Genomic DNA, 26,336 nt, shown 5'->3' on the forward strand with positions numbered 1-26,336 from the left:
ATACATCTGCCTACAAACAACTTTCCATTCGTTTACAGAGATTTGATGTAAGTGCAATAGGTCTATAAGGAGCAGGACTGGATGGATCTTTACCAGGCTTCACAAAATGCAACACCAAAGCACATTTACATCCTGATGGTAGCACCCCTTTCCTCCATATTTAGTTAAATTCAAAATCTTTCCCAATTCTTCTGTGGGCAGACGTTTAAACATAATGTAGAATAATCGATCCTCACCTGGAGCAGTGCAACCACATCCCTCTAAAGCCTTCATTTTTTCAAACATGGTGAATTCAGCATCCAGTCATTCTCCAGAATCACACTTCTTATGCTATACATCTTCACGTATTCTTAGCTTTTCTTCCTGACGTCTTTTACATCCTTCACCAGATTGTCAAATGTATGCACTGCTGCAAAAGCTCTTCCTAGAGCGTCTGCTTTTTCTATTTGAAACAGCCATAACAACTTACTCTGCTAACAAAGGTATCTGTACTGTCTTTCCTTTCAACACATCCCCCAGTTGTTTCCCTTCCTATAGAAGAACAGAGTTCTATGTCCTACACCTTCTTTGATAAATGTAGCACACCCACCACCCAAACCCTCCATTCTATCACTTCTCACAGAGATAAACCCAGGTATAATATAATCCAACTGAGGTTTAAGCCATGTTTCTTGTATACACACCACGTCCGGTAAAACGAACTAAATCATGTATAAACTTCTTAAATTCTTGTCCTTGGCTATCAAACTCCTAGTGTTCCATTGAACAAGGAACACCATAATACTATTTATTATCCTGATCATCATTTCAATTTTGATTCAGCATCCGATTTATAATATTTATCGTAACTTCAGAAATCCCCAGAAATATTTGGCTGCCTTCACTAATTATTTTATTTGTGCAGTCCTGCTCGTATGTGGAGCAGTCATATTGATTGCCCTACAGATGAAGGCCAATAAGTTTACACAATCTACTACCATGGTTATATCTATAATCAAGTATTTATGCTCACATATCACATTAACAATTGGCAGAGGTTCTACCTGTCTCCTTGGAGCAGCCACTATCTGCCGATATGTTGTATCTGGACTATTTTCAATGCTAGGTTTGTTATTCACTTTCCGAACAACCTTAGCATTGGATACATTGTTTGGAATTTTGTACCTCTGCGCTTCCATGGCTTTCTGTTGTACTTCACATCCTCACTATGTTCTCTGTCACAGTTACAAGAGTAACTTTAGCATCAGGCCCACATTTCCCATGCTTGTGATCCCCACTACACTTTGCACATCTCATTTTACCTTTGCACACATTAGCAAAATGCCCCATCCATGCACACTTAAAGCACCGAAGTGTAGGTGGCACATACTCTCTAACAGGATAACTGAGTGATCTTAGCTGCACCCTACCCTACTTTTTGCTTTTCATCCTTTTTTCAATAACTTTTCCTCTTTTCAGGGAAGCCTTAACTTAAGGGCCTCCCGAGTGGTGCAGCGGTCTAAGGCACTGCATCTCAGTGCTAGAGGCGTCACTACAGACCCTGGTTCTATCCCGGGCTGTATCACAACCGGCTGTGCTCAGGAGTCCCCATAGGGCAGTGCACAATTGGTCCAGCATCGTCCGGGTTAGGAGAGTGTTTAGCCGGGGCAGGCCGTCATTGTAAATAAGAATTTGTTCTTAACTGACTTGCCTACTTAAATAAAGGTTAAATAAAAAATAAAAAACTTCTTCCATAGTAATTTCCAATGGCATCCCAGCAATTAATCCTCTCAGTTTAGACATAGCACCTGGAATGTGACATTTCAACCAACCCCATTTAGTGAGTTAAAGTTCAAAACGTTCTCCTGCTCAATTTTACTATTTAAATTACCAGGACCTTCCCATAACCCAGCGTTTTGGCATCATTAATCACCCCAATCTCTTTCCTAATTTCTTTTGTCAAACGCAAAGGATGGAAGTATTTACTAGCTGGTTCTGGGGACACTACCATAACTTTCTAATGTTCTACTCCAACCTCTTTCTCTAGAGTGGTCCTGCACTTTACAGGTCTACTCTCAACACTATTCATTGTTTCCCCAGCAGTATTCATCCCTCCATCACCCTAATTATGATTTCTCTTACTCTTGTTCCTCATATTTACAACAGGTGTAATTAGCTGATCATCACTGGTTTTATCACCGTTATCAATTGCCCTAACGCTACCATCTGAACTATCCACTTGTACAGCTGTGCCAAAAAACAAACAAAGATACATCTTGTCCCTTAACCAAAAATGACTTCATATAGGAGTTGCGCCTGTTGTCATAGAGATTGATAGAGGACTCATCATGGATGTAACCTATTTTAGCATGGTCATTGTCAATGAGGGCTTCCACCATTTTAAAATAGTAAACTGGGTGGGGATTCCTATGAGTTGGGAGCAATCAGCCAATGAAGAAGAAAAATTGACTACTTTAAAATGGAGATGGAAAGATGAGCCCTCTATCTATCTCAATGGCCTGTTGTTCACACGCGTATCTATCCTCTCATTGGCTAGAATGGTCGACTCCCACCTGATCTCGCCTGCCTTCCATCTTTGAGGACATGTATTACCATTGTTAGAGTGGTCACTTGAATATCTTGTCAACATAAAGTACAATCTTCGTTGTGAATTAAATGTACAAATATGGCGGAGGTGAGTAAGAAAACCGGGCAGAAGCATCTTAGCTATTTGAAAGCTGTATTTTTCAGATAGATTGTGTTAAATTAACGGTGTCACTATCGACAGTGGTCTTTAAGGTTTTAATCTGAATTGCCGATTTTCAGTATTGTCATTTAGCATTGAAAGAATCTAATTTAGCGGCGTCCTCGGTTACAGAAAATATATTTATAACTAACCCTCCTATCTGTGGTTGTAGCCTAGCTAGCTAACAGTTCGCTAACGTTAGGTCCATCGCAGGGGTTCGCATCGGAGCATACTTTGCTAGCTAGCTACGTTACCTGGACAGCTAGAATGTTTCGTACCGATAAATCCAGTGGATTTCGATTTTGCTACAATATCAACTGAGATTATTCAAACGTATGTCGGTAACTGTGCTCAGTGGCATTGCATTTCGTTTTACTGTTGACAAATTAGGTAGCTACCTAAACGTTAGAAAACATTTAGCTAACGTAATGTTGTAGGCTACATTAAGTGGCTTTAACGTTAACGCGTTAGCTCTCGAGAATCCAGCATTGGGCCATAGTTTTCCTTAACACACCAGCTATCGTTTCTGGGAGCATAACACGAGCTAACTAGCTACACGATTGTGGTTACTGCTGAACGTACATAGATTAAGATTTCATGCAATTTACTGGGGGGGTCAAACTATAATTTTTTGGGCTCTGGAGAGGGTTGTGTTATTATTATTTTTATTAGGCACGGGAGGGTAGTGCCCCCCTCACGGTTTACATTCGGTATTTGCAGGTTTTACTTTAAAATTTCTTCCATCCTAGTCACATTTCCTTATCACATTTCTGAAGGTGTTCTGGTACATCCCTTATGCACTGTGCTAACTTTCGCTATATCACAGGTCACTATGGTCTGACGGTCTATCCTGCACTCTATCCACCGTTCAGTGACGATAGTGGTAGGGGGATAATTTGTCCAGATCTGCAATAGGCTAACTCGCGATCATACCACACATAATAAAAACATTAAAAGCTGCATCAATTATAATATAAATCCACAACAAAAAAATAGGAATAGCTGATAGGCAGCGGAAAGGCCAGGCGCATCATTGAGAATGAACGAACAGTGAAGACATGACACACAGCTCAAAAAGCTCCCCTATTGATCTTTAGGGGCAATGCAATTATCCTACCTAGACTAGCCTACAACAATGCAACGAAACATGTCATTGTTTTCAAGCGAGTACAAAATTCTACTCAAGGTTGCAGTGAAAAATTTGAGTAACAGCACAAAAGCCCTGTGATTTGAATGTTTCAATCGATTTGGCTCAGTTGTGGGTCTACTCTCGACAGTTTATAAGGTCTAGAAAGAGTAGCAGGCCAGTCTGGCTGTATTTTTACTTCTGATACTGTATACTCTCTGTTGCAGATCATCATGCTCCCAAATCATCCTATAATAATGCGGCAGGCCCAGTTATTCAGGAAAGCTTAGTACACACTCTGCATCCTCCCGAGCGGCTATTCTTCGCGCACCTAGAACCTACACTTTAATATATCCTAAATATGTATCATTTAACTTTTAAAAGGTATTACATTTTTATGTGGCCAGGGCCTAAAATTAACACCTGCCAAAAGCGGGTAGATTTTGGCATTGGCGGGTAAAATGTGTATTTCACCAGCCACTTTGGCGAGTGGTCCAGTGCTCCACAGTGAGCAGTTAACTCGGTTTTGTGAATAGAAAGTATGATCACATGTATAGTAAAATAAATGCTGCAGCCATTTTTGTTTCATAGCTGGTAAATTAATTGCACAAAGTCAACTACGAACCCCATATAGCCTATTCCACCTCGTGCTGCAACACTGCCTGGCAGCGGACTGTGCGCATGTGAAGTGCTGAGTGATAGATACATTTTTAGAAACGCTGCACACAGGCTTAAAAGTTGGTCAAATTTACTTGAAACGAAAGTCTACTGAAGTGAGACATTGTCATTGTTTCTTGTCTATTTACATTGTTTTGTTCACACGGTAGGTTGTTTTTCTATGTTTGCGTTTCAACTGCTAGCGAAGAGAAGACAACTCGTCTACTAGTCAGTCTCAATCTCACAGGCACAAACATGACTTGAGTCACCCTACCAATGTAACCTCCCGCCCTTAGAGGGGCAGGTGAACATTTGTCTTGTGATTTGATTAAAAGACTAGGTCACAAAAAATGTCATGTTAACAATATACTACATTACTTCTTACTAGTAATACATTTATTGTTTTAGAAACATTACAAAGCATACTCATGTTTATTTTTTTGTGTTATGTTGGTGAAAAAAAATATTTTGTCTGGTAAATAATCTGAGTGGGTGGTAGATGTTTAAATCTATCTGCCACATTGGCTGGTGGACCAAAAAGTACATTTTATGCCCTGTATGTGGCATCAACACAACCAGTCACAATGTTTTAATCTGATTAGGCTACTTCAAAAGTCTCTTGAAGGCCTGCTCACATCCATAGAAAATATAATTTCAGCATCCTCAAAATGACTTGACATTAAACAGGTTTCCATCCAACCTTTTTATACAACTAAAGTAGCCTACACGTTGGATTAAAAAAAGTTAAAGACATTGTGACTGGTTGTGGACGCAGCGGTCTAGGGCACTGCATCTCAGTACAAGAGGTGACACTACAGTCCCTGGTTCGAATCCAGGCTGAATCGCATCTGGCTGTGATTGGGAGTCTAATAGGGCAGTGTTGTCTGGGTTTTGCCAGGGTAGGCTGTCATTGTAAATAAGAATTTGTTCTTAACTGACTTGCCTAGTTAAATAAGGGTAAAACATATATATTTTTTACAATATTATATTACTAACAGTTTTTGGAACAGTGTAAACAACAAATTATTAGTTATACCTGAGACTGTTCTAATGAGAAAAAAATGTAAAGGCTTTTACAGCATAGCAAATATTTAAAAACAGCTGCAATTGTGAAATAGCTTTATATCCAACATGTTGTGTGAGGCAGAGCTTACGGAATGAGTATGCTATTAAACAAACAAACTCTCAAACAGGCAACAGAAGCAGGATCTGCCTTATTTATTTATATATATATATATATATACACACACAGTTGAGGTTGGAAGTTTACATACACTTAGGTTGGAGTCATTTAACTCATTTTTCAACCGCTCCACAAATGTCTTGTTGGTCTTCTGTAGTTTTGTCAAGTCGATTAGGACATCTACTTTGTGCATGACACAAGTAATTTCCAACAATTGTTTACAGGAAGATTATTTCACTGTATCACAATTCCAGTGGGTCAGAAGTTTACATACACTAAGTTGACTGTGCCTTTAAACAGCTTGGAAAATTCCAGAAAATGATGTCATGGCTTTAAGAAGGCTTCTGAGAGCTAATTGACATCATTTGAGTCAATTGGAGGTGTACCTGTGAAGGTAGGCCTTGAAATGCATCCAAACTCAGTGCCTCTTTGCTTGACATCATGGGAAAATCAAAAGAAATTCAGCCAAGACCTCAGAAAAAATTGTAAGACCTCCACAAGTCTGGTTCATCCTTGGGAGCAATTTCCAAATGCCTGAAGGTACCACGTTCATCTGTACAAACAATAGTACGCAAGTATAAACACCGTGGGACCACGCAGCCGTCTTACCGCTCAGGAAGGAGACGCATTCTGTCTCCTAGAGATGAATGAACTTTGGTGCGAAAAGTGCAAATCAATCCCAGAACAACAGCAAAGTACCTTGTGAAGATGCTGGAGGAAACGGGTACAAAAGTATCTTTATCCACAGTAAAACAAGTCCTATATTGACATATTCTGAAAGGCCGCTCAGCAAGGAAGAAGTCACTGCTTCAAAACCGCCATAAAAAGCCAGACTACGGTTTGCAACTGCACATGGGGACAAAGATCGTACTTTTTTGAGAAATGTCCTCTGGTCTGATGAAACAAAAATAGAACTGTTTGGCCATAATGACCATCGTTATGTTTGGAGGGAAAGGGGGGGGGGTGGCTTGCAAGCTGAACAACATCCGAACCGTGAAGCACGGGGGTGGCAGCATCATGTTGTGGGGGTGCTTTGCTGCAGGAGGGACTGGTGCACTTCACAACTAGATGTCATCATGAGGGTGGAAAATTCTGTGGATATATTGAAGCAACATCTCAAGGACAGTCAGTCAAGAAGTTTAAAGCTTGGTCGCAAATGGGTCTTCCAAATGGACAATGACCCCAAGCATACTTCCAAAGTTGTGGCAAAATGGCTTTAGGATAACAAAGTCAAGGTATTGGAGTGGCCATCACAAAGCCCTGACTTCAATCCTATAAAAAATTTGTGGGCAGAACTGAAAAAGCGTGTGAGAGCAAGGGGGCCTACAAACCTGACTCAGTTACACCAGCTCTGTCAGGAGGAATGGGCCAAAATTCACTGAACTAATTGTTGGAAGCTTGTGGAAGGCTACCTGAAACGCTTGACCCAAGTTAAACAATTTTAAAGGCAATACACTCAAATAGTATTTGGAAGCATGTACATTTCTTACCCACTGGGAATGTGATGAAAGAAATACAAGCTGAAAGAAATCATTCTCCCTACTATTATTCTGACATTTCACATTCTTAAAATAAAGCAGTGATCCTAACTGACCTAAAACAGGGATTTTTTTTACTAGGATTAAATGTCAGGAATTGTGAAACTGAGTTTAAATGTATTTGGCTAAGGTGTATGTACACTTCTGACACAACTGTGTGTATACATGCATACATACATGAATAGTTTAAGTTAGGCTATTGATTACAAACTTAAGTTGGGGTTTTGTTTTCTCGCATTTCTTAGACAATTAAGGCAAGGGCTGTTATGCACACAAACTTTGCTGTTATGCACATCAACATGGTCTAGGAAAAGGCGCCATTTCAACTGCCTGTTTCAGGATTTCTAGCAAGCTTCCGGGTTAGAGTCCCGCACCTTGAAATTCGTTGCATATATTTTATATAATTATAAATATTGCATCAAAATGTAGAAAATCTGATTTCCCCCTAGCTGATCATAGTGTAACAAAACAGGCAGGAAGAGTGAGGTGGTCGGTGAACCCTCAGCCTTCTAGCCTGTAGCCCTGCTTGATAGACTGTGACACACAAGCATGCTGAAGTGACAAAGTTGATATCAATATTTAATAAACAGTTATTTGTGCCGCCCTTAGCGAACAACTCATAAATTGACCCAACTAACGTTACCAGTACCTTGCTATTTAAGAGCTAAGCAAATGGTGTCATGGTAATACCAATGACTGTATATGGTGACGTAAACTAGACGGTGGATTATCTTTTATGTTAACTAAATTAGGTTATAGTTTCAGTTATAACTTACTGTCAGTGTGATGATTTTGCCTGTTTACTAGATGTAGCCTAGCTAGCTAACGTTATTCCAAATCTCACCCCCTACTATCTTTTTTTTTTTAGGCTTCCTTTGGAAGTACAAGCCCAGGTAAGTTTTCTACATGTTTGACTTTTTGTTGTATTAATGCAGGTGGAACCATGAATTTGTTGTGCAGTACCAGTCAAAAGTTTGGACACACCTACTCATTCCAGGGTTTGTCTTTATTTTTACTATTTTCTACATTGTGCTGACCAACTGGCAGGTGTCTTCACTGACATTTTCAACATGTCCCTGATTTGAGTCTGTAATACCAACATGTTTCAAGCAGACCACCATAGTCCCTGTGCCCAAGAACACAAAGGCAACCTGCCTAAATGACTACAGACCCGTAGCACTCACGTCCGTAGCCATGAAGTGCTTTGAAAGGCTGGTAATGGCTCACATCAACACCATTATCCCAGAAACAGTAGACCCACTCCAATTTGCATACCGCCCAAACCGATCCACAGATGATGCAATCTCTATTGCACTCCATATTGCCCTTTCCCACCTGGACAAAAGGAACACTTATGTGAGAATGATATTCATTGACTACAGCTCAGCGTTCAACACCATAGTGCCCTCAAAGCTCATCGCTAAGGATCCTGGGACTAAACACCTCCCTCTGCAACTGGATCCTGGACTTCCTGACGGGGCTGCCCCCAGGTGGTGAGGGTAGGTAGCAATACATCTGCCACGCTGATCCTCAACACCGGAGCACCCCAGGGGTGCGTGCTCAGTCCCCTCCTGTACTCCCTGTTCACCCACAACTGCATGGCCAGGCACAACTCCAACACCATTAAGTTTTCAGATGACACAACAGTGGTAGGCCTGATCACCGACAACGACGAGACAGCCTATAGGAGGAAGGTCAGAGACCTGGCCGGGTGGTGCCAGAATAACAACCTATCCCTCAACGTAACCAAGACTAAGGAGATGATTGTGGACTACAGGAAAAGGAGGACCCCGTTCTCATCAACGGGGCTGTAGTGGAGCAGGTTGAGATCTTCAAGTTCCTTGGTGTCCACATCACCGACCAAACTAGAATGGTCCAAACACACCAAGACAGTCGTGAAGAGGGCACGACAAAGCCTATTCCCCCTCAGGAAACTATAAAAATATTTGGCATGGGTCCTCAGATCCTCAAGAGGTTCTACAGCTGCAACATCGAGAGCATCCTGACTCGTTGCATCACTGCCCTGTACGGCAATTTCTCGGCCTCCGACCGCAAGGCACTACAGAGGGTAGTGCGTACGTCCCAGTACATCACTGGTGCTAAGCTGCCTGCCATCTAGGACCTCTACACCAGGCGGTGTCAGAGGAAGGCCCTAAAAATTGTCAAAGATCCCAGCCACCCCAGTCATAGAAAGTTTCTCTCTACTACCGCATGGCAAGCGGTACCGGAGTGCCAAGTCTAGGACATAAAGGCTTCTTAACAGTTTTTTTCCCCAAGCCATAAAACTCCTGAACAGGTAATCAAATGGCTACCTGGACTATTTGCATTGTGCCCCCCCCCCCCCCCACCCCTCTTTTACGCTGCTGCTACTCTGTTTATCATATATGCACAGTCACTTTAACTATACATTCNTATGCACAGTCACTTTAACTATACATTCATGTACATACTACCTCAATTGGCCTGACCAACCAGTGCTCCCGCACATTAGCTAACCGGGCTATCTGCATTGTGTCCCACCACCCGCCAACCCCTCTTTACGCTACTGCTACTCTGTTCATCATATATGCATAGTCACTTTAACCATATCTACATACTACCTCAATCAGCCTGACTAACCGGTGTCTGTATGTAGCCTCACTACTGTTTTTCACTGTCTTTTTACTGTTGTTTTCATTTCTTTACTTACCTGTTGTTCACCTAATACCTTTTTTTGCGCTATTGGTAGAGCCTGTAAGTAAGCATTTCACTGTAAGGTCTACCTACACCTGTTGTATTCGGCGCATGTGACAAACTTTGAATTGAAAGACCCAGAGTTACCTCTGCTGCAGAGGATAAGTTCATTAGAGTTAACTGCTCCTCAGCTTGCAGCCCAAATAAATGCTTCAGACTTCAAGTAACTGACACATCTCAACATCAACTGTGTGAATCAGGCCTTCATGGTCAAATTTCTGCATTGAAACCACTACTAAAGCACGTCAATAATAAGAAGAGACTTGCTTGGGCCAAGAAACACGAGCAATGGACATTAGACCGGTGGATATCTGTCCTTTTGGTCTGAGATTTTTTGGTTCTGACTGCCATGTCTTTGTGAGATGCAGAGTAGGTGAACGGATGATCTCTGCATGTGTGGTTCCCACCGTGAAGCATGGAGGAGGAGGTGTGATATTGTAGAATTCAAGGCACACTTAAACCAGCATGGCTACCACAGCATTTTGCAGCGATATGCCATCCCATCTGGTTTGGGCTTAGTGGCACTATCATTTTGTTTTTCAACAGGCCAATGACCCAAAACATACCTCCAGGCTGTGTACGGGCTATTTGACCAAGAAGGAGAGTAGTGGAGTGCTTCATCAGATGACCTCGCCTTCACTCTCACCCAATTGAGATGGTTTGGGATGACTTGGACTGCAGAGTGAACGAAAAGCAGCCAACAAGTGCTCAGCATATGTGGGAAATCCTTCAAGACTGTTGGAAAAGCAGTCTTCATGAAGCTGGTTGAGAGAATGCCAAGAGTGTGCAAAGCTGGCTTCAAGGCACAGGGTGGCTACTTTTGAAGAATATAAAATATATTGAATTGTTAAACACTTTTGGTTATTACATGATTCCATATGTGTGTGTTTTGATGTCGTCACTATTCTATGATGTAGAAAATAGTAAAAATAAAGAAACCTTTAAATGAGTAGATATGTCCAAACTTTTGACTAGTACTTTACATCATTCACCGTATTAACTAGCAAAGTCTAATGTTACTGTGTTGTTATTATCCAGTTGGCTCTCTGTCTTCAGAAGATCATGACTTTGATCCGACAGCAGAGATGTTGGTCCATGACTATGACGACGAGCAAACTTTGGAGGACGAGGAGATGCAGGAGGAAGGGACAAGCGTCAGCGCTGAAATAGCAGATTTAGAGAAGGTACAATTTTGATGTTCCACAGATGTCATTGTTACAAGATGCAAAATTAGACAGGCTAGAAATCTAAAATAATGCATCAAATGCATGCACCCATATTGGTTTTCATGTCATTGTACACTTGAGCTCTTTTTGTAATTAAGGGATTGTTCACTATTTGTTGGACTACATTTTTCTAAATTGAACTTGGCCATTTTTTTTAAACAAACATTTGGGATATTTTGTTTCTTTCAGCTGTCGCTGGCAAAAGAGTTTCTCCCGCTAATGTTATCCAATGGGGCCAATATTCTGAATCGCAAATGTTTTTCCATGACACTCCAAAGCAACGTGTAGCCTTGAGGTTGTACATAATAAATATGTGTGTGAGGGGTACTCAACTACTGTAGTAGTTACAAACTCCCAAGTCGCGACCCCCAAACGGTTCACACACCTCTTGTTGGTGGAAAGAACACTTTGCAGCAGTGTTTCTGCTGCACTAATTTAACTGTGGCGCTGCGCCACAGCAAATCATTGCCACCACGCCCCAAAAATATGAAACAGTAAAAAATATTTGTCAATGGGCACTTTGAAGATGTTAGAACAGTCCACATTTTACTTTTCTTCTACAAACAAAATTAGTAATGAATAAGAACAATCTGACAAACCCATAGAATCATTTATCTATACTGAACAAAAATATACATGCAACAATTTCCAAAATATTACTGAGTTAGTTTAATAGAAGGAAATCAGTCAGTTGAAATAAATTCATTACGCCATAATCTATGGATTTCACATGACTGGGCAGGGCCATGGATGGGCCTGGGAGGGTGTAGGCCCACCCACTTGAGAGCCAGGTCCTTCCACTGGGGAGCCAGGCCAAAGCCAATCCGAATTAGTTTTTTCCCACAAGGGCTTTATTAGACAGAAATACTCTTGAGTATTTGTTTGTTCCCAGCTTTCATTCTTACTTTATTTCTCAAATCCTAAATAAGTACAAACTGCACCATTTTTTAAAAATGTTAGACTAAGTGGTTTCTGTGAGAAATACAGTTACTGTTACCCTAACAGGTAGGTCTACGTTATATTCACTGTTATGCAAGTTTTTTTGGGACATAGAGTGCATTCGGAAAGTTTTCAGACCCCTTGACTTTTTACACATTTTGTTAAGTTACAGCCTTAGTCTAAAATGGATTAAATAAATGTTCCTTATCAATCTACACACAATCCCCCTTAATGACAAAGTGAAACAGGTTTTTAGAAATGTTTGCAAATGTATATAAAAATAAAATGCCTTATTCCAGACCCTTTTGCTATGAGACTCCTGTTTCCATTGATCATCCTTGATGTTTCTACAACTTGATTGGAGTCCACCTGGAAGACCCCCATGAAATGGACAAAAAATGAATGGCAACATATTGCCATTGGGCAAAACATATACACGATCGCAAATACCACTCAAATGGACAGCAGTTCATTCAAAGCTTATGGCAAGTGGCAAATGTCAAGTGTTAGATGGCAAATTCAAAACTCCCTCTAAACAAGTGCTTTCTGGACAGTTTTTAGAAATTCTTTACTTTTTTCTTAATTAATTACAATTTTTTTTGTCAATAATACATATAACAACCATATGAACATGCCTTATGGACAAACTCAAAAGAGAATGTTTTGTCAATTTGCAATATATCAAGAGCCCAGTGAACCATGGCCAAATGGCATAAGAAATGTCCAAATGCCATACATAGGTTTTGAAAGTACCAAATCAGGATGTTATGTCCATTTGCCATATAGGATCATAGGAAGTCGGCTTCCGAACCCAAAAGTCGGTGAACCATGTCCAAATGGCATTTATACTGACCAAATGATATCACTATGTTAAGCCCTGATTCAACCTAGGTCTATTGGTCATGTTTGATGAGAGAGAAGTGGGACTCTGTTGTTTAAAAAAACATTTAAAATTATGATTTTTTGGGGGGGAAAACGTCAAACTATTGATGTGCACTATTGATGCGCCCTACCCAGCTGTGAACCCATTGCACCCCCCTAAAGGCATTAAAAACCATTTAAAAAATTGCTCCTGGTAACCCGTTCTGATCACCAGGTGCACGGCTGTCCATTTGCAATGGCTTACAATGGGCATTTACCATCATGAATTTGACATGCTCTAATATGCTGCAGAAATGCTCAATTGGCTGGCCCGTTGAACTCGGGATGGCCGGGCAGTGATAGTGGTTCCTCTCCATCGCTCGTTGGTGTTGATTTCAGTCTGTCATTTTGGTGATGGTTCATCACTGTTTAAACTTATTGCAAATAGACAAAAGTGAGCCATCAAGTCAGCGTCCATCAGTCAATAAGATATCATTTTGACACCAAACTGATACATACTATCAGAGCAGGCCCAAAATTCACAGCGCCTTCTGTTTAAACCATAATAAAAACGTAAAATGCGTAGTTACATTCTAGCTGCGGGTCCAGTTATGACATTGTGTAGGCCTAGCTGAGGTGACCCCCGAGTTTCGGTTCAATAGGTAATTCGAAGCCCAAGCAGCGACCTTAATTAGTGCTGAAAATTCCCTTTGTCCGGGCATTGCTACGGGGTCCCTGAAAGGGCTATCGGACAAACTTTAGGGTCCGTCTCTATGGGCCGAGGCGGTTTCAATGCACCTAGTCTTGTGACTCTGGGACTTTTCTAAATGTCGTCATTTTTGCGATGGTCAAAATGAATTGAAGTCATTGCAAATGTACGAGGCTGTTTCTCGGCCTGAGAACCTTCTAGAGCCATATAACTTACCGTGCACTATCGACTTGTATATACAGTTTCAGAGCTCTAGGTCGGACGGTTCTTTTAGTTCAAACGCAGGTAACTATTGCAGGCTCTGTGTGTCTATTAGCCTCACACTGTGTCACTCCCGTGTGTGATTTCAGAAAATCACAGAAATCACGTAGAGCTCCGAAACGCCGCAACTGGATCTGTAATTTTTTTTTTGGGGGGGGGGGGGGGGAACACCCCACTTAACTATCACCAATTGTACAATTTCTCATAAATTACGGTAGATAAATGTTTGTTTCTTTTTTCCTGACACCGTAGGTTCATGTACTTTGACGAGAAGCGGTCAACTTAGCGCTCTATTACAGTTTTTGACCTTTAATGGCCTCAACGCCATCTTGTTTCTGGGCTAAAAGCCCATTTGGCCAAACCTGTGCTCACCGAGTTTCGTCTCCGAAGTCTTTTCCGTTTATGAGAAATGGCCATGTCACTTTGGTGTTTTGTCCATTTGCAATAAGCAGCCAGTTGCCATCTGGTGGAATTTTCCAGAACAGTGGAAAAATTACCTAAGATCTGAGGCTGTCGGCCTATTTGCGGACGTCTAGTAAGGGACCGTACATTTGCAATATGGAGATCCTCATCAATCATACGGGAAATGACATTGCCGTCCCTTATGTAGGGAATTCTATTGATTGGACATGATTTGAAAGGCACACACCTGCCTAAAGGTCCCACAGTTTACAGTGCATGTCAGAGCAAAACCAAGCCATGAGGTCAAAGGATTGTCCATAGAGCTCTGAGACGGGATTGTGTTGAGGTACAGATCAGGGGAAAAATACCAAAACATTACTGCAGCCTTCTTGGTCCCCAAGAACACAGTGGCCTCCATCATTCTTAAATGGAAAAAGTTTGGAACCACCAAGACTCTTCCTAGAGCTGGCAGCCTGGCCAAACTGAGCAATCGGAGAAGGGCCAGGGAGGTGACCAGGAACCCGACGGTCACTCAGACAGAGCTCCAGAGTTCCTCTGTGGAGATGGGAGAACTTTCCAGAAGGACAACTGTCTCTGGTGGAGTGCTGCAATCAGGGCTTTATGGTAGAGTGGCCAAACGGATGCCACTCCTCAGTGAAAGGCACACGACAGCCCGCTTGGAGTTTGCCAAAAGGCACCTAAAGAACTCCTAGACCATGAGAACAATATTCTCTGGTTTGATGAAACCAAGATTTAACTACCAAGCGTCACATCTGGAGGAAACCTGGCACCATCCCTACGGTGAAGCATGGTGGTGGTGGCAGCATCATGCTGTGAGGATGTTTTCCAGTGGCAGGGAATGGGAGACTAGTCAGGATCAATGGAAAGATGAACGAAGCAAAGTACAGAGATCCTTGATGAAACCTGATCCAGAGAGCTCAGGTCCTGAGACTGAGATGAAGGTTCACCTTCCAATAGGACAACGACCCTGAGCACACAGCCAAGACAACATGGGAGTGGCTTTGGGACAAGTGTCAATGTCCTTGAGTGGCCCAGCCAGAGCCTGGACTTGAACCCGATCGAACATCGCTGGAGAAACCTGAAAATAGCTGTGCAGTGATAATCCCCATCCAACCTGACAGCGCTTGAGAGGATCTGCAGAGAAGAATGGGAGACGCTCCCCAAATACAGGTGTGTCAAGCTTGTAGCATCATACCCAAGAAGAGTCGAGGCTGTAATCGCTGCCAAAGGGGCTTCAACAAAGTATTGAGTAAAGGGTCTGAATACTTAATGTGATATTTCTGTTTTAGCCCAATAGGGTAAATGCAGATCGGCTGAAGCATGGGGTTGCCTATTTATTTATATCCACTATGCTGCATCAGTTGGGCTACAGGTGATAATGCTTATTGCTAATAGCATACCTGATCATATGGACCATGCATAGGCTATATGTGTGGTCCAATATGAAAACAAATATATTTTAACAAATCATTTTACCAGTATGTTATTTCAGGAGGTGGAAATTTTAAACTGTAGATGGTGTCTGCATCATTTTTATTTATTTTGGAGTATAATTTTTCTATTATTTTTGTCACCAGAATTGAGCCTCTTGTTCCTTCTACATAAATTGTCTGGGGGGGACCCCGGCAGTGGAGGCTGCTGAGGGGAGGATGGCTCATATTAATGGCTGGAATGGAGTCCATGGAATGGTATCAACCACATATATGTTTGATACCATTCAATTGACTCTATTCTAGCCATTATTATGAGCAACACACCCCCCCCCCCCCAGAGAATCTATGCAGGACACCATCTAAATGTAGTTTCAGCCCTCCCCTTCTATTCCCCTGCGACCTTTTCCTCCCACTGCTCCACATTTTTTCCAGAGCAAACACTGTTTTTGCTGTTTTAAAGCTAATTTCCTGGAATTCTACACATTTTGCCCTGTCTCATGTTCATATGATACTTTAGTGACTCCACAAAATTGATTGGGGCCCCCCGGGGGTTGAGGCCCCATGGGAACATAATCTGGGCATGATAACTGAATATTTAAATAACTGGTTAACCTAATTTACCTTGCTAACATGGGATAGTTGATCAACTGGAATTTTTGAACAGGCTATAATTTAATGGCCGATACAACTCCCCTCAATACAATACTAGCCTCGCTCTGTACAAGAAAATGCTAGAAAGGCTGCCTCGGTGGATTGACAGCAGCCAAGGTGTGGGAAACGAGATACATTTGTATTGAGTGAACTGTCCAATTTTTTAATGTTAATATTCTGTCATAAATCTTCCTAACTGTTATGCATGAAGTTTTGTTTGTTATGATTTGTAAAACAAAATCAAGTCATCTTTAATCATTCAGGAGGGCAACATGCCACTGGAGGAGCTGCTGGCTATGTATAGATACGAAGCATCAATTGGCACCGCTGGAGGGTCCAGTGTGGGCGGCTCTTCTGTTGAACTTACGGACGAGCTACCTGATATGACATTAGATAAAGTAAGTAAGCACCGTGTCAATTTTGTACGTTGGACTTCCTCTTCTGTAATATTTCCATTCACTTGGAAAAGTTATCCCACCTGCAGTGAAAACATATTTGTAAACAAAATGTTAGTAGGTTGTGAGAGGGCTTTCCTTTTAAAATAATTTGCCTCAGATTCACTGTTGGATACTGGGGGTGTCATTGTGATGACAGCCTGAACATTGTATTCCTACTGCACTCTTTTTCCAAAAGATTTAGCAAAACCATTGTTTTTATGTGTTGTATACACTACCGGTCAAAAGTTTTAGAACACCTACTCATTCAAGGGTGTTTCTTTATTTTTACTATTTTCTACATTGTAGAATAATAGTGAAGATATCAAAACTATGAAAAAACAAATATGGAATCATGTAGTAACCAAAAAAGTGTTAAACGAATCAAAATATATTTGAGATTCTTCAAATAGCCACCCTTTGCCTTGATGACAGCTTTGCACACTCTTGGCATTCTCTCAACCAGCTTCACCTGGAATGCTTTTCCAACAGTCTTGAAGGAGTTCTCACACATGCTGAGAACTTGTTGGCTGCCTTTCCTTCACTCTGCGGTCCAACTCGTCCCAAACCATCTAAATTTGGTTGAAGTCGGGGGATTGTGGAGACCAGGTCATTTGATGCAGCACTCCATTATTCTCCATGGTCAAATAGCCCTTACACAGCCTGGAGGTGTGTTGGGTTGTTGTCCTGTGGAAAAACAAATAATAGTCCCACTAAGCCCAAACCAGATGGAATGGCGAATTGCTGCAGAATGCTGTGGTAGCCATGCTGGTTAAGTGTGCCTTGAATTCTAAAGAAATCAGACAGTGTCACCAGCAAAGCACCCCCACAGCATAACAACTCGTCCTCCATGCTTTACGGTGGGAAATACACATGCAGAGATCATCCGTTCACACACACTACTTCTCACGAAGACACGGCGATTGGAACCAAAAATCTCCAATTTGGACTCCAGACCAAAGGACAGATTTCCACCACTAATGTCCATTGCTTGTGTTTCTTGGCCCAAGTAAGTTTCTTCTTGTTATTGGTGTCCTTTAGTAGTGCTTTCTTTGCAGCAATTTGACCATGAAGGCCTGAAGGTTTCATCATAGTGCTTGATGGTTTTTGCGACTGCACTTGAAAAAAACCTTTCAAAGTTCTTGAAATTTTCCGGATTGACTGACCTTCATGTCTTAAAGTAAGGATGGACTGTTTCTCTTTGCTTTTTTGAGCTGTTCTTGCCATAATATGGACTTGGTCTTTTACCAAATAGGGCTATCTTCTGTATACCCATCCCTACCTTGTCACAACACAACTGATTGGGTCAAACGCATTAAGAAGGCAAGAAATTCCACAAATTAACTTTCAACAAGGCACACCTGTTAATTGAAATGGATTCCAGGTGACTACCTCATGAAGCTGGTTTAGAGAATGCCAAGAGTGTGCAAAGGGTGACTATTTTGAAGAATCTCAAATATAAAATGTATTTTGATTTGTCACTTTTTTTTGGGTTACTACATGATTCCATATGTGTTATTTCGTAGTTTTGATGTCTACACTATTATTATACAATGTAGAAAATAGTAAAAATGAACTCTTGAAGTAGGTGTTCTAAAATGTTTGACTGGTAGTGTATGTATTGACTTATTGGTGTATTTTAATCAGGAAGAGATAGCAAAAGATCTTCTGTCAGGTGACGATGAAGAAACGCAGTCCTCAGCTGATGACCTCACACCCTCGGTGACATCCCATGAAACCAGTGATTTCTTCCCCAGAACACTACGTTGTAAGTTTAACATTGGCAGGATTCACTTCCTTGAACTGTGGAATATCTTCCTTTTTGTTTCCCTATAATGCTACCACTGACATGCATCATCTGACATCAGTGCATTTGGCAACATGAAATATTTTGTGAGATTTAAGTCCTAATGTAAAAGGTTTGTGGTAAAGTGTAATGGTAGTGTCCGCGATCCAAATTTCGGGAAGTAGCATATCGAGCCGACTTTGGCAACAACGAGAAGTGAGAGGCTAATCTCCTCCACGGTTGTTTCCATGCAGCTATCACTTCGCAGCAGAGTGAAGCAAACTCCCATGTGTATGCAGATGCTCTGTGTGGGTGCTCACAAGTGTGGTCTCCTATATCATGTTTCCGCAATATTTTTTGGTTTCATGCTGCTCGTATCGCTGGTTCACAGTTTAAGTTGACACCCCCTATGCACTGCAGTCCCTTTTACTTCCCTGTATTATCTCCTCACCTCCCACTATCTGCTTCTCTAGCTAATGCTATTTACGATGGAGACAAGGAATCGGAGGGTGAGGAAGATGGTGTGTGTCCTGAGGACACCAGGAAGGTGTGTATTTCAGTGCTTCTCATGATCAATCATTCCTCCACCGACTCCTAGTAGATGAGGCTCATGACACGTGGATGGCTTGTTAAACTGCAAATGTCAACATAATGGTATTTAAATGAACTAATTTAAAAAAAATCTGTTTTCAAAGGAAATCATGGTCGGGTCCCAGTATCAAGCTGAAATCCCTGCCCTTGTCTGTTGCTACGACGCCAATGAAAAAGGTCAGTGTGTGTATGTGAGATACCAAATATATTTTTAGAATTTCTCTCGCACACTCCACTCTAGCTCTCTTGAAGATCAACTCTGAATTTAAATTGATTTAAACATTTTTTTATTTTTTTTTGTCCTTCCCAAGGCTTATGATGAGCTTGTGAAGTGGTGAAATTCAATGTTAAGATGTTGAACAGATATCAGTTTACTTGATTTTCAATATATGTATAAAATCTGTTCAATATACTGAATGTAACGTCATAATCAACAGATATGATGTAAAGGTAGGAAGCTTCCAAGTGTTGTCCTTGTCTAAAAATGTATCCTCCTAGTGTATGAGAATGAAGACCAGTTGCTATGGCAACCTGATGCCCTGCCGGAGCAGACGGTGAAAGACTTCCTGCATGACACTTCCGCCCTAGTAGTTGATGGGAAGATGGGGCCTGCGCTGGAGAGTGGTCTCGTTCAAGACAACGAACAGGTACATTTTTCTTTCTCTCTTGTTCTCTAGCTCTCTTAACTTCTCTGGGATATGTGGAACGTTAGCGTCCCACTTGGCCAAAAGCCAGAAAAAATGTAGCGCACCAAATTCAAATATATTACTATAAAAATCAATCTTTCATGAAGTCACACATGAAAGACACCAAATTAAAGCTACACATGTTGTGAATCCAGCCAACATGTCTGATTTCAAAAAGGATTTACGGCGAAAGCACACCAAAAGATCATGTTAGCTCAGTACATAGCCACAGAAAAACACAGCCATTTTCCCAGCCAAAGATAGTAGTCACAAAAAGCAGAAATAGAGATAAAATGAATCACTAACCTTTGATCTTCATCAGATGACACTCATAGGACATCATGTTACACAATACATTTATGTTTTGTTCGATGATGTGCATATTTATATCCACAAATCTCGGTTTACATTGGCGCCATGTTCAGAAATGCCTCCAAAATATCCAGAGAAATTGCAGAGAGCCACGTCAAATAACAGAAATACTCATCATAAACTTTGATGAAAGATACATGTTTTACATAGAATTAAAGATACACTCGTTCTTAATGCAACCGCTGTGTCAGATTTCAAAAAAACTTTACGGAAAAAGCACACCATGCAATAATCTGAGACGGCGCTCAGATATAACAACATTTCTCCGCCATGTTGGAGTCAACAGAAATACGAAATTGCATCATAAATATTCCCTTACCTTTGATCATCAGAATGCACTCCTAGTTCCACAATAAATCGTTGTTTTGTTCGATAATGTCCATTATGTCTAAGTAGCTACTTTTGCTAGCATGTTTAGTGCACATGTCCAAACAGATGCAGGCGAACTCGGACGAAAACTTCAAAAAGTTATATAACATGTCGAATAAACTGGTCAAACTAAGTAGAGAATCAATCTTCAGGATGTTATCATAACTATCCAATAACGTTCCAACCGGAGAATTCCTTTGTGTCTCTAGAAGTTATGGAAAGCAAGACGGTATCGTTTGGAACGCGCGTGACCAGGAACTGGCATTCTGCCAGACCAATGACTGAAACACCTCCCATCCGGCTCAACATCACAGTAGAGGCTTCATTCCACGTTCTACAGGCTGTTGCCATCTAGTGGAAGGCGTAGGAAGTGCAAACAGATCCATATCTTACAGGGAATTGAATAGGCGATGAGTTGAACATCGACCAGCCTCAGAATTCTCACTTCCTGTTTGGAATATTTCTCAGGTTTTTGCCTGCCATATGAGTTCTGTTATACTCACAGACATCATTCAAACAGTTTTAGAAACTTCAGAGTGTTTTATATCCATTAGTAATAATAATATGCATATATTAGCATCTGGGACAGAGTAGGAGGCAGTTCACTATGGGCACGCAATTCATCCAAAAGTGAAAATGCTGCCCCCTATCACAAAGAAGTTAACTGATTAGTGTTATTTGTCCCTCCCAAGGCCTTGTATGAGCTTGTGAAGTGTAACTACACCGTCCATGATGCACTGGAGCGTTATCGCCGGAGTGAAAAGTCCTCTGAGGGTAAAGTTGACATTTTTACACACACATTCATATTGTATTAAAACAGTGGAGTAAAAAATAAATGTTCCACCTTTTGATTTCAGGTGAAATGCCTCCCTGGTCAGAAGAAGAATGCAGAAACTTTGAACTTGCGCTCCTCCTTTATGAGAAGAACTTTCACCTCATCCAGAAACACAAGGTAAGACCAGTCTTATCCTTACAGTAGGACTTCAAAGATACAATGATGTCGGGAATGTAGGTCGTTCGGGAACACTGAAATATCTATAACTTTGAAATTCATTTAAAAACAAACAAACCATTCCATATTTACATGTTTACTAATCAATTGTCCAGAATTTGTAAATCTGTGTTTTTTAGCTTCTTTCTTTGCATTTATATTGCCTGTTCAGTTGACCTGTCAGTTGGTAACTGAGGACTGGTTTCCCAAAAACTTTATGCCTGTTTCTGGACCAACAATCATGCTCAATGGATGATCTCCATAGGAAGTGTTTTTTTTTTTTCTCCCAAGGACTATGCTTAGTCTGGAAAACCAGCCCTGAGTTTTGTAGCTTATGAGGTTCTACTGTAGATGAAATGGGGATATTGTTGTTCAATGCCAGTCATGTCCTGCAAGGACTTGATACATCTCTCCATTTAACCCTTCACCTACTCTTTCTCCTTCAGGTGAATACAAGGACAGTCGCTGAATGTGTCGCCTTCTACTACATGTGGAAAAAGTCGGAACGATTTGACTTCTTTGTCCAACAGAACCGGTTTGGGAAAAAGAAGTATAGCAGCTACCCCGGTGTAACGTGAGTGCCCCTTTGTCATGGATTGACCTCGCATTTTGTCTGATGTTAACCCAGAATGTGTCTTTACCCCTCTTCTGCCAAAGTACAATGGGGTCATTCCCTCTAAGCTGCGCAAGTGCACAGGCACGCAGCTCCCCTTGGACTGCTGTGCAGAAGCAATACAAGCCCACGCCGAGAAGCACGAGATTAAACTTCGCTCAACTTTCTAGAGTTTTCCCCTTTAGTTAACACTATCAACGTTTCGCTCTGCTGTGGGAATTGTGCTCGAATCAATGCAATATTAGCCACTTTCAATGTAACATATCGAAACAAAACGAGCTATGCAAGACTTGGTATGCAAAACTAACTGTGCAAGAGATTTTATTGTAGGCAGAGTGCATTGGTTTAGGGTTCTATTCCATTGACAAGCACGACTCAGGTCCGTACTCTACACAGACCGGTGTGCCATAACCAATCGGAGCTGCAGTAGGCCTATATATATGGATATGTGCCATTCACTTTGAACTGGATTGTGTTTACAGCATGAGCGGTAGTGAGTAGTTGTGCTTGTTTTGAGATCAAAGCGAGAGCTGCATGTAGCCACCTGTGCACATTTGTTCATAGTCTTTGCTAGTTAGTGAGTTATTAGCCCAGTTATAGCTAATTTCTAGTCAACAATGGGGGAGTGGTTGCTTCCTACAAGAGCACAAAATGTGTGCATTTCTAGCCATCTTTGAAAGCGAGTCAGGTAAAGAGCAGTGTTGTATTTTGAGACGATCTTGAATATTCTAAGTAGCCAATATGCAGAGGGTAGCGTAATTTGTCTGATTCTCTGTGGTAATGGAATGGGAATAATTCATTTTATTTTGTAAAGTGGTTTCTTGCATCAAACAACACATTTTCAGTCACCTCCTTGTCTGAAGGACAAGTGGATAATCAGGTTAATGTTAAGACCTGCATGTTTTTTTTCCTCAAAGTCCTACATTTGAACTCCACACATTTTCTGCTACTGTAGGCCGAATGCTTTTTAGGATGTTGTGGGATGCATGTTTTCTCAACAAAAAAAAATGTTGATGGTAGGCCACTCTGTTAGGCCTACATTATGATCAAATAGTCACAGTAGCCTACTTGGTCACTGTTCAAACTAAAGCGGGTACAGCCTCAGTGTTCACAGTAAACAATCGCCGGAAGTTGCACAGCATTTTCAAATCAAATGTATTTGTCACATGTGCCATGAAGTGCTTACTTACAAGCCCTTAAACAACAATGCAGTTCAAGAAATAGAGTTAGTTAAAATTTTGTAAATATTTTATTAAAGTAAAAAATCTAATCAATCAAAAAGTAACAAGAAATGTGTTACCGAGTCAATGTGCGGGGGTACAGGTTAGGTTAGTCGAGGTAATTTGTAAAGTGACTATAGATAATAAACAGCGAGTAGGGGTCAATGTAAATGGTCTGGGTGGCCATTTGATTAGTTTAGTTCAGCAGTCTTATGGCTTGCGGGTAGAAGCTGTTAAGGAGCCTTTTGATCCTAGACTTGGCGCTCTGGTACCACTTGCCGTGCGGTAGCAGAGAGAACTGTCTAGGACTTGGGTGACTGGAGTCTTTGACAATTTTTAGGGCCTTCCTCTGACACCGTCTGGTCCTGGATGGTTGGAAGCTTGACCAGCCTTTCAAAGCACTTCATGGCTACAGACGTGAGTGCTATGGGGCAGTAATCATTTAGGCAGGTTACCTTCGGTGCTCTCATGCGTGCTTCAGTGTCGCTTTCCTCAAGCGAGCATAAAAGGCATTTAGTTCGTCTGGAGGGTTCCCTTTGTAGTCCGTAATAGTTTAAGCCCTGCCACATCTGACGAGCGTCAGAGCCTGTGTAGTTAGATTCAATCTTAATCCTGTATTGACACTTTGCCTGTTTGATGGTTTTTCTGAGGGCATAGCGAGATTTCTTATAAGCGTCCGGATTAGTGTCCCGCTCCTTGAACGCGGCAGCTCTAGCCTTTAGCTCGGTGCGGATGTTGCCGATAATCCATGGCTTCTGTTTGGGAAATGTACGTACGATCACTGTTGAGATGACGTCGTTGATGCACTTATTGATGAAGCCGGTGACTGAGGTGGTATACTCCTCAATGCCATTGGAGGAATCCTGTAAAATATTCCAGTCTGTGCTAGCAAAACAGTCCTGCAGTGTAGCATCCACGTCTTCTGAACACTTCTGTATTGAGCGAGTCACTGGTACTTCCTGCTTCAGTTTTTGCTTGTAAGCAGGAATCAGGAGAATATAATTATGCTCAGATTTGCCAAATGGAGGACGAGGGAGAGCTTTGTATGCGTCTCTGTGTGTGGAGTAAAGTTGGCCTAGAGGTTATTTGATTTTTTTTATTTTTTTTTTATTCTCTGGTTGCACATGTAACATGTTGGTAGAAATGAGCTAAAACGGATTTAAGTTTGCCTGCATTCAAGTCTCCGGCCACTAGGAGTGCCGCTTCTGGATGAGCATTTTCTTGTTTGCTTATGGCCTTATATACAGTTGAAGTCAGAAGTTTACATACACCTTAGCCAAATACATTTAAACTCAGTTTCACAATTCCTGACATTAAAAATAACCTGTTTTAGGTCAGTTAAGATCACCACTTTATTTTAAGAATGCAATGTCAGAATAATAGGAGAGATTTCTTCATCACATTCCCAGTGGGTCAGAAGTTTACATACACTCAATTAGTATTTGGTAGCATTGCCTTTAAATTGTTTAACTTGGGTCAAACATTTTGGGTAGCCTTCCACAAGCTTCCCACAATAAGTTGGGTGAATTTTGGCCCATTCCTCCTGACAGAGCTGGTGTAACTGAGTCAGGTTTGTAGGCCTCCTTGCTCGCACACACTTTTTCAGTTCTGCCCACAAATTTTCTATAGGCTTGAGGTCAGGGCTTTGTAATGGCCACTCCAATACCTTGACTTTGTTGTCCTTAAGCCATTTTGCCACAACTTTGGAAGCGTGCTTGGGGTCATCGTCCATTTGGAAGACCCATTTGCAACCAAGCTTTAACTTCCTGACTGATGTCTTGATGTTGCTTCAATATATCCACATTTTCCTGCCTCATGATGCCATCTATTTTGTCTTTCTATTTTTCTGCAGTCCCTCCTGCAGCAAAGCACCCCACAACATGATGCTGCCACCCCCGTGCTTCGCGGTTGGGATGGTGTTCTTTGGCTAGCAAGCTTCCTCCTTTTTCCTCCCAACATAACGATGGGTATTATGGCCGAACAGTTCTCTTTTTGTTTCATCACACCAGAGGACATTTCTCCAAAAAGTATAATCTTTGTCCCCATGTACAGTTGCAAACTGTAGTCCTGGCTTTTCTATGGTGGTTTTGGAGCAGTGGCTTCTTCCTTGCTGAGCAGCCTTTCAGGTTTTGTCGATATAGGACTAATTTTACTGTGGATATAGATACTTTTGTACCTGTTTCCTCGGGATTGATTTGCACTTTTCGCACCAAAGTACGTTCATCTCAAGGAGACAACGCGTTTCCTTCCTGGATGGTATGACGGCTGCTTGGTCCCATGGTGTTTATACTTGCTTACTATTGTTTGTACAGATGAACGTGATACCTTCAGGAATTTGGAATTTGCTCCCAAGGATGAACCAGACTACAAATTATTTTTCTGAGGTCTTGGCTGATTTCTTTTGATTTTCCAATGATGTCAAGTGAAGAGGCACTGAGTTTGAAGGTAGGCCTTGAAATACATCCACAGGTACACCTCCAATAGGCTAATTGACGTCATTTGAATCAATCAGAAGCTTCTAAAGCCATGACATCATTTTCTGGAATTTTCCAAGCTGTTTAAAGGCACAGTCAACTTAGTGTATGTAAACTTCTGACCCACTGGAATTGTGATACAGTGAATTATAAGGGAAATAAATTGTCTGTAAACAATTGTTGGAAAAATGACTTGTGTCATGCACAAAGTAGATGTCCTAACCGACTTGCCAAAACTATAGTTTGTTAACAAAAAATGTGTGGAGTGGTTGAAAAACAAGTTTTAATGACTCCAATCTAAGTGTATGTAAGCTTCCTACTTCAACTGCAGCTCG

The 26,336-nt window shown here is 41.4% G+C and overlaps 1 protein-coding gene across 1 annotated transcript in view; it reads left to right on the plus strand.

The window, feature by feature from the left end:
* The first annotated feature begins 2,585 nt into the window (after positions 1 to 2,585).
* The window catches only part of LOC111961215 (mesoderm induction early response protein 3-like), a 39,930-nt gene continuing 16,179 nt past the window's right edge, over positions 2,586 to 26,336 (plus strand). The window contains 11 exon segments of the mRNA XM_070440293.1: positions 2,586 to 2,674; positions 8,098 to 8,122; positions 11,001 to 11,146; positions 16,729 to 16,863; positions 18,547 to 18,667; positions 19,159 to 19,232; positions 19,381 to 19,453; positions 19,775 to 19,923; positions 21,396 to 21,477; positions 21,561 to 21,655; positions 22,141 to 22,268. Of these exon segments, the coding sequence (XP_070296394.1) occupies positions 2,666 to 2,674; positions 8,098 to 8,122; positions 11,001 to 11,146; positions 16,729 to 16,863; positions 18,547 to 18,667; positions 19,159 to 19,232; positions 19,381 to 19,453; positions 19,775 to 19,923; positions 21,396 to 21,477; positions 21,561 to 21,655; positions 22,141 to 22,268 (1,037 nt within the window). The 5' untranslated portion in view covers positions 2,586 to 2,665.

The sequence above is a fragment of the Salvelinus sp. IW2-2015 genome, linkage group LG4q.1:29 (genome assembly GCF_002910315.2).
Source record: "Salvelinus sp. IW2-2015 linkage group LG4q.1:29, ASM291031v2, whole genome shotgun sequence".
Classification (NCBI taxonomy): domain Eukaryota; kingdom Metazoa; phylum Chordata; class Actinopteri; order Salmoniformes; family Salmonidae; genus Salvelinus; species Salvelinus sp. IW2-2015.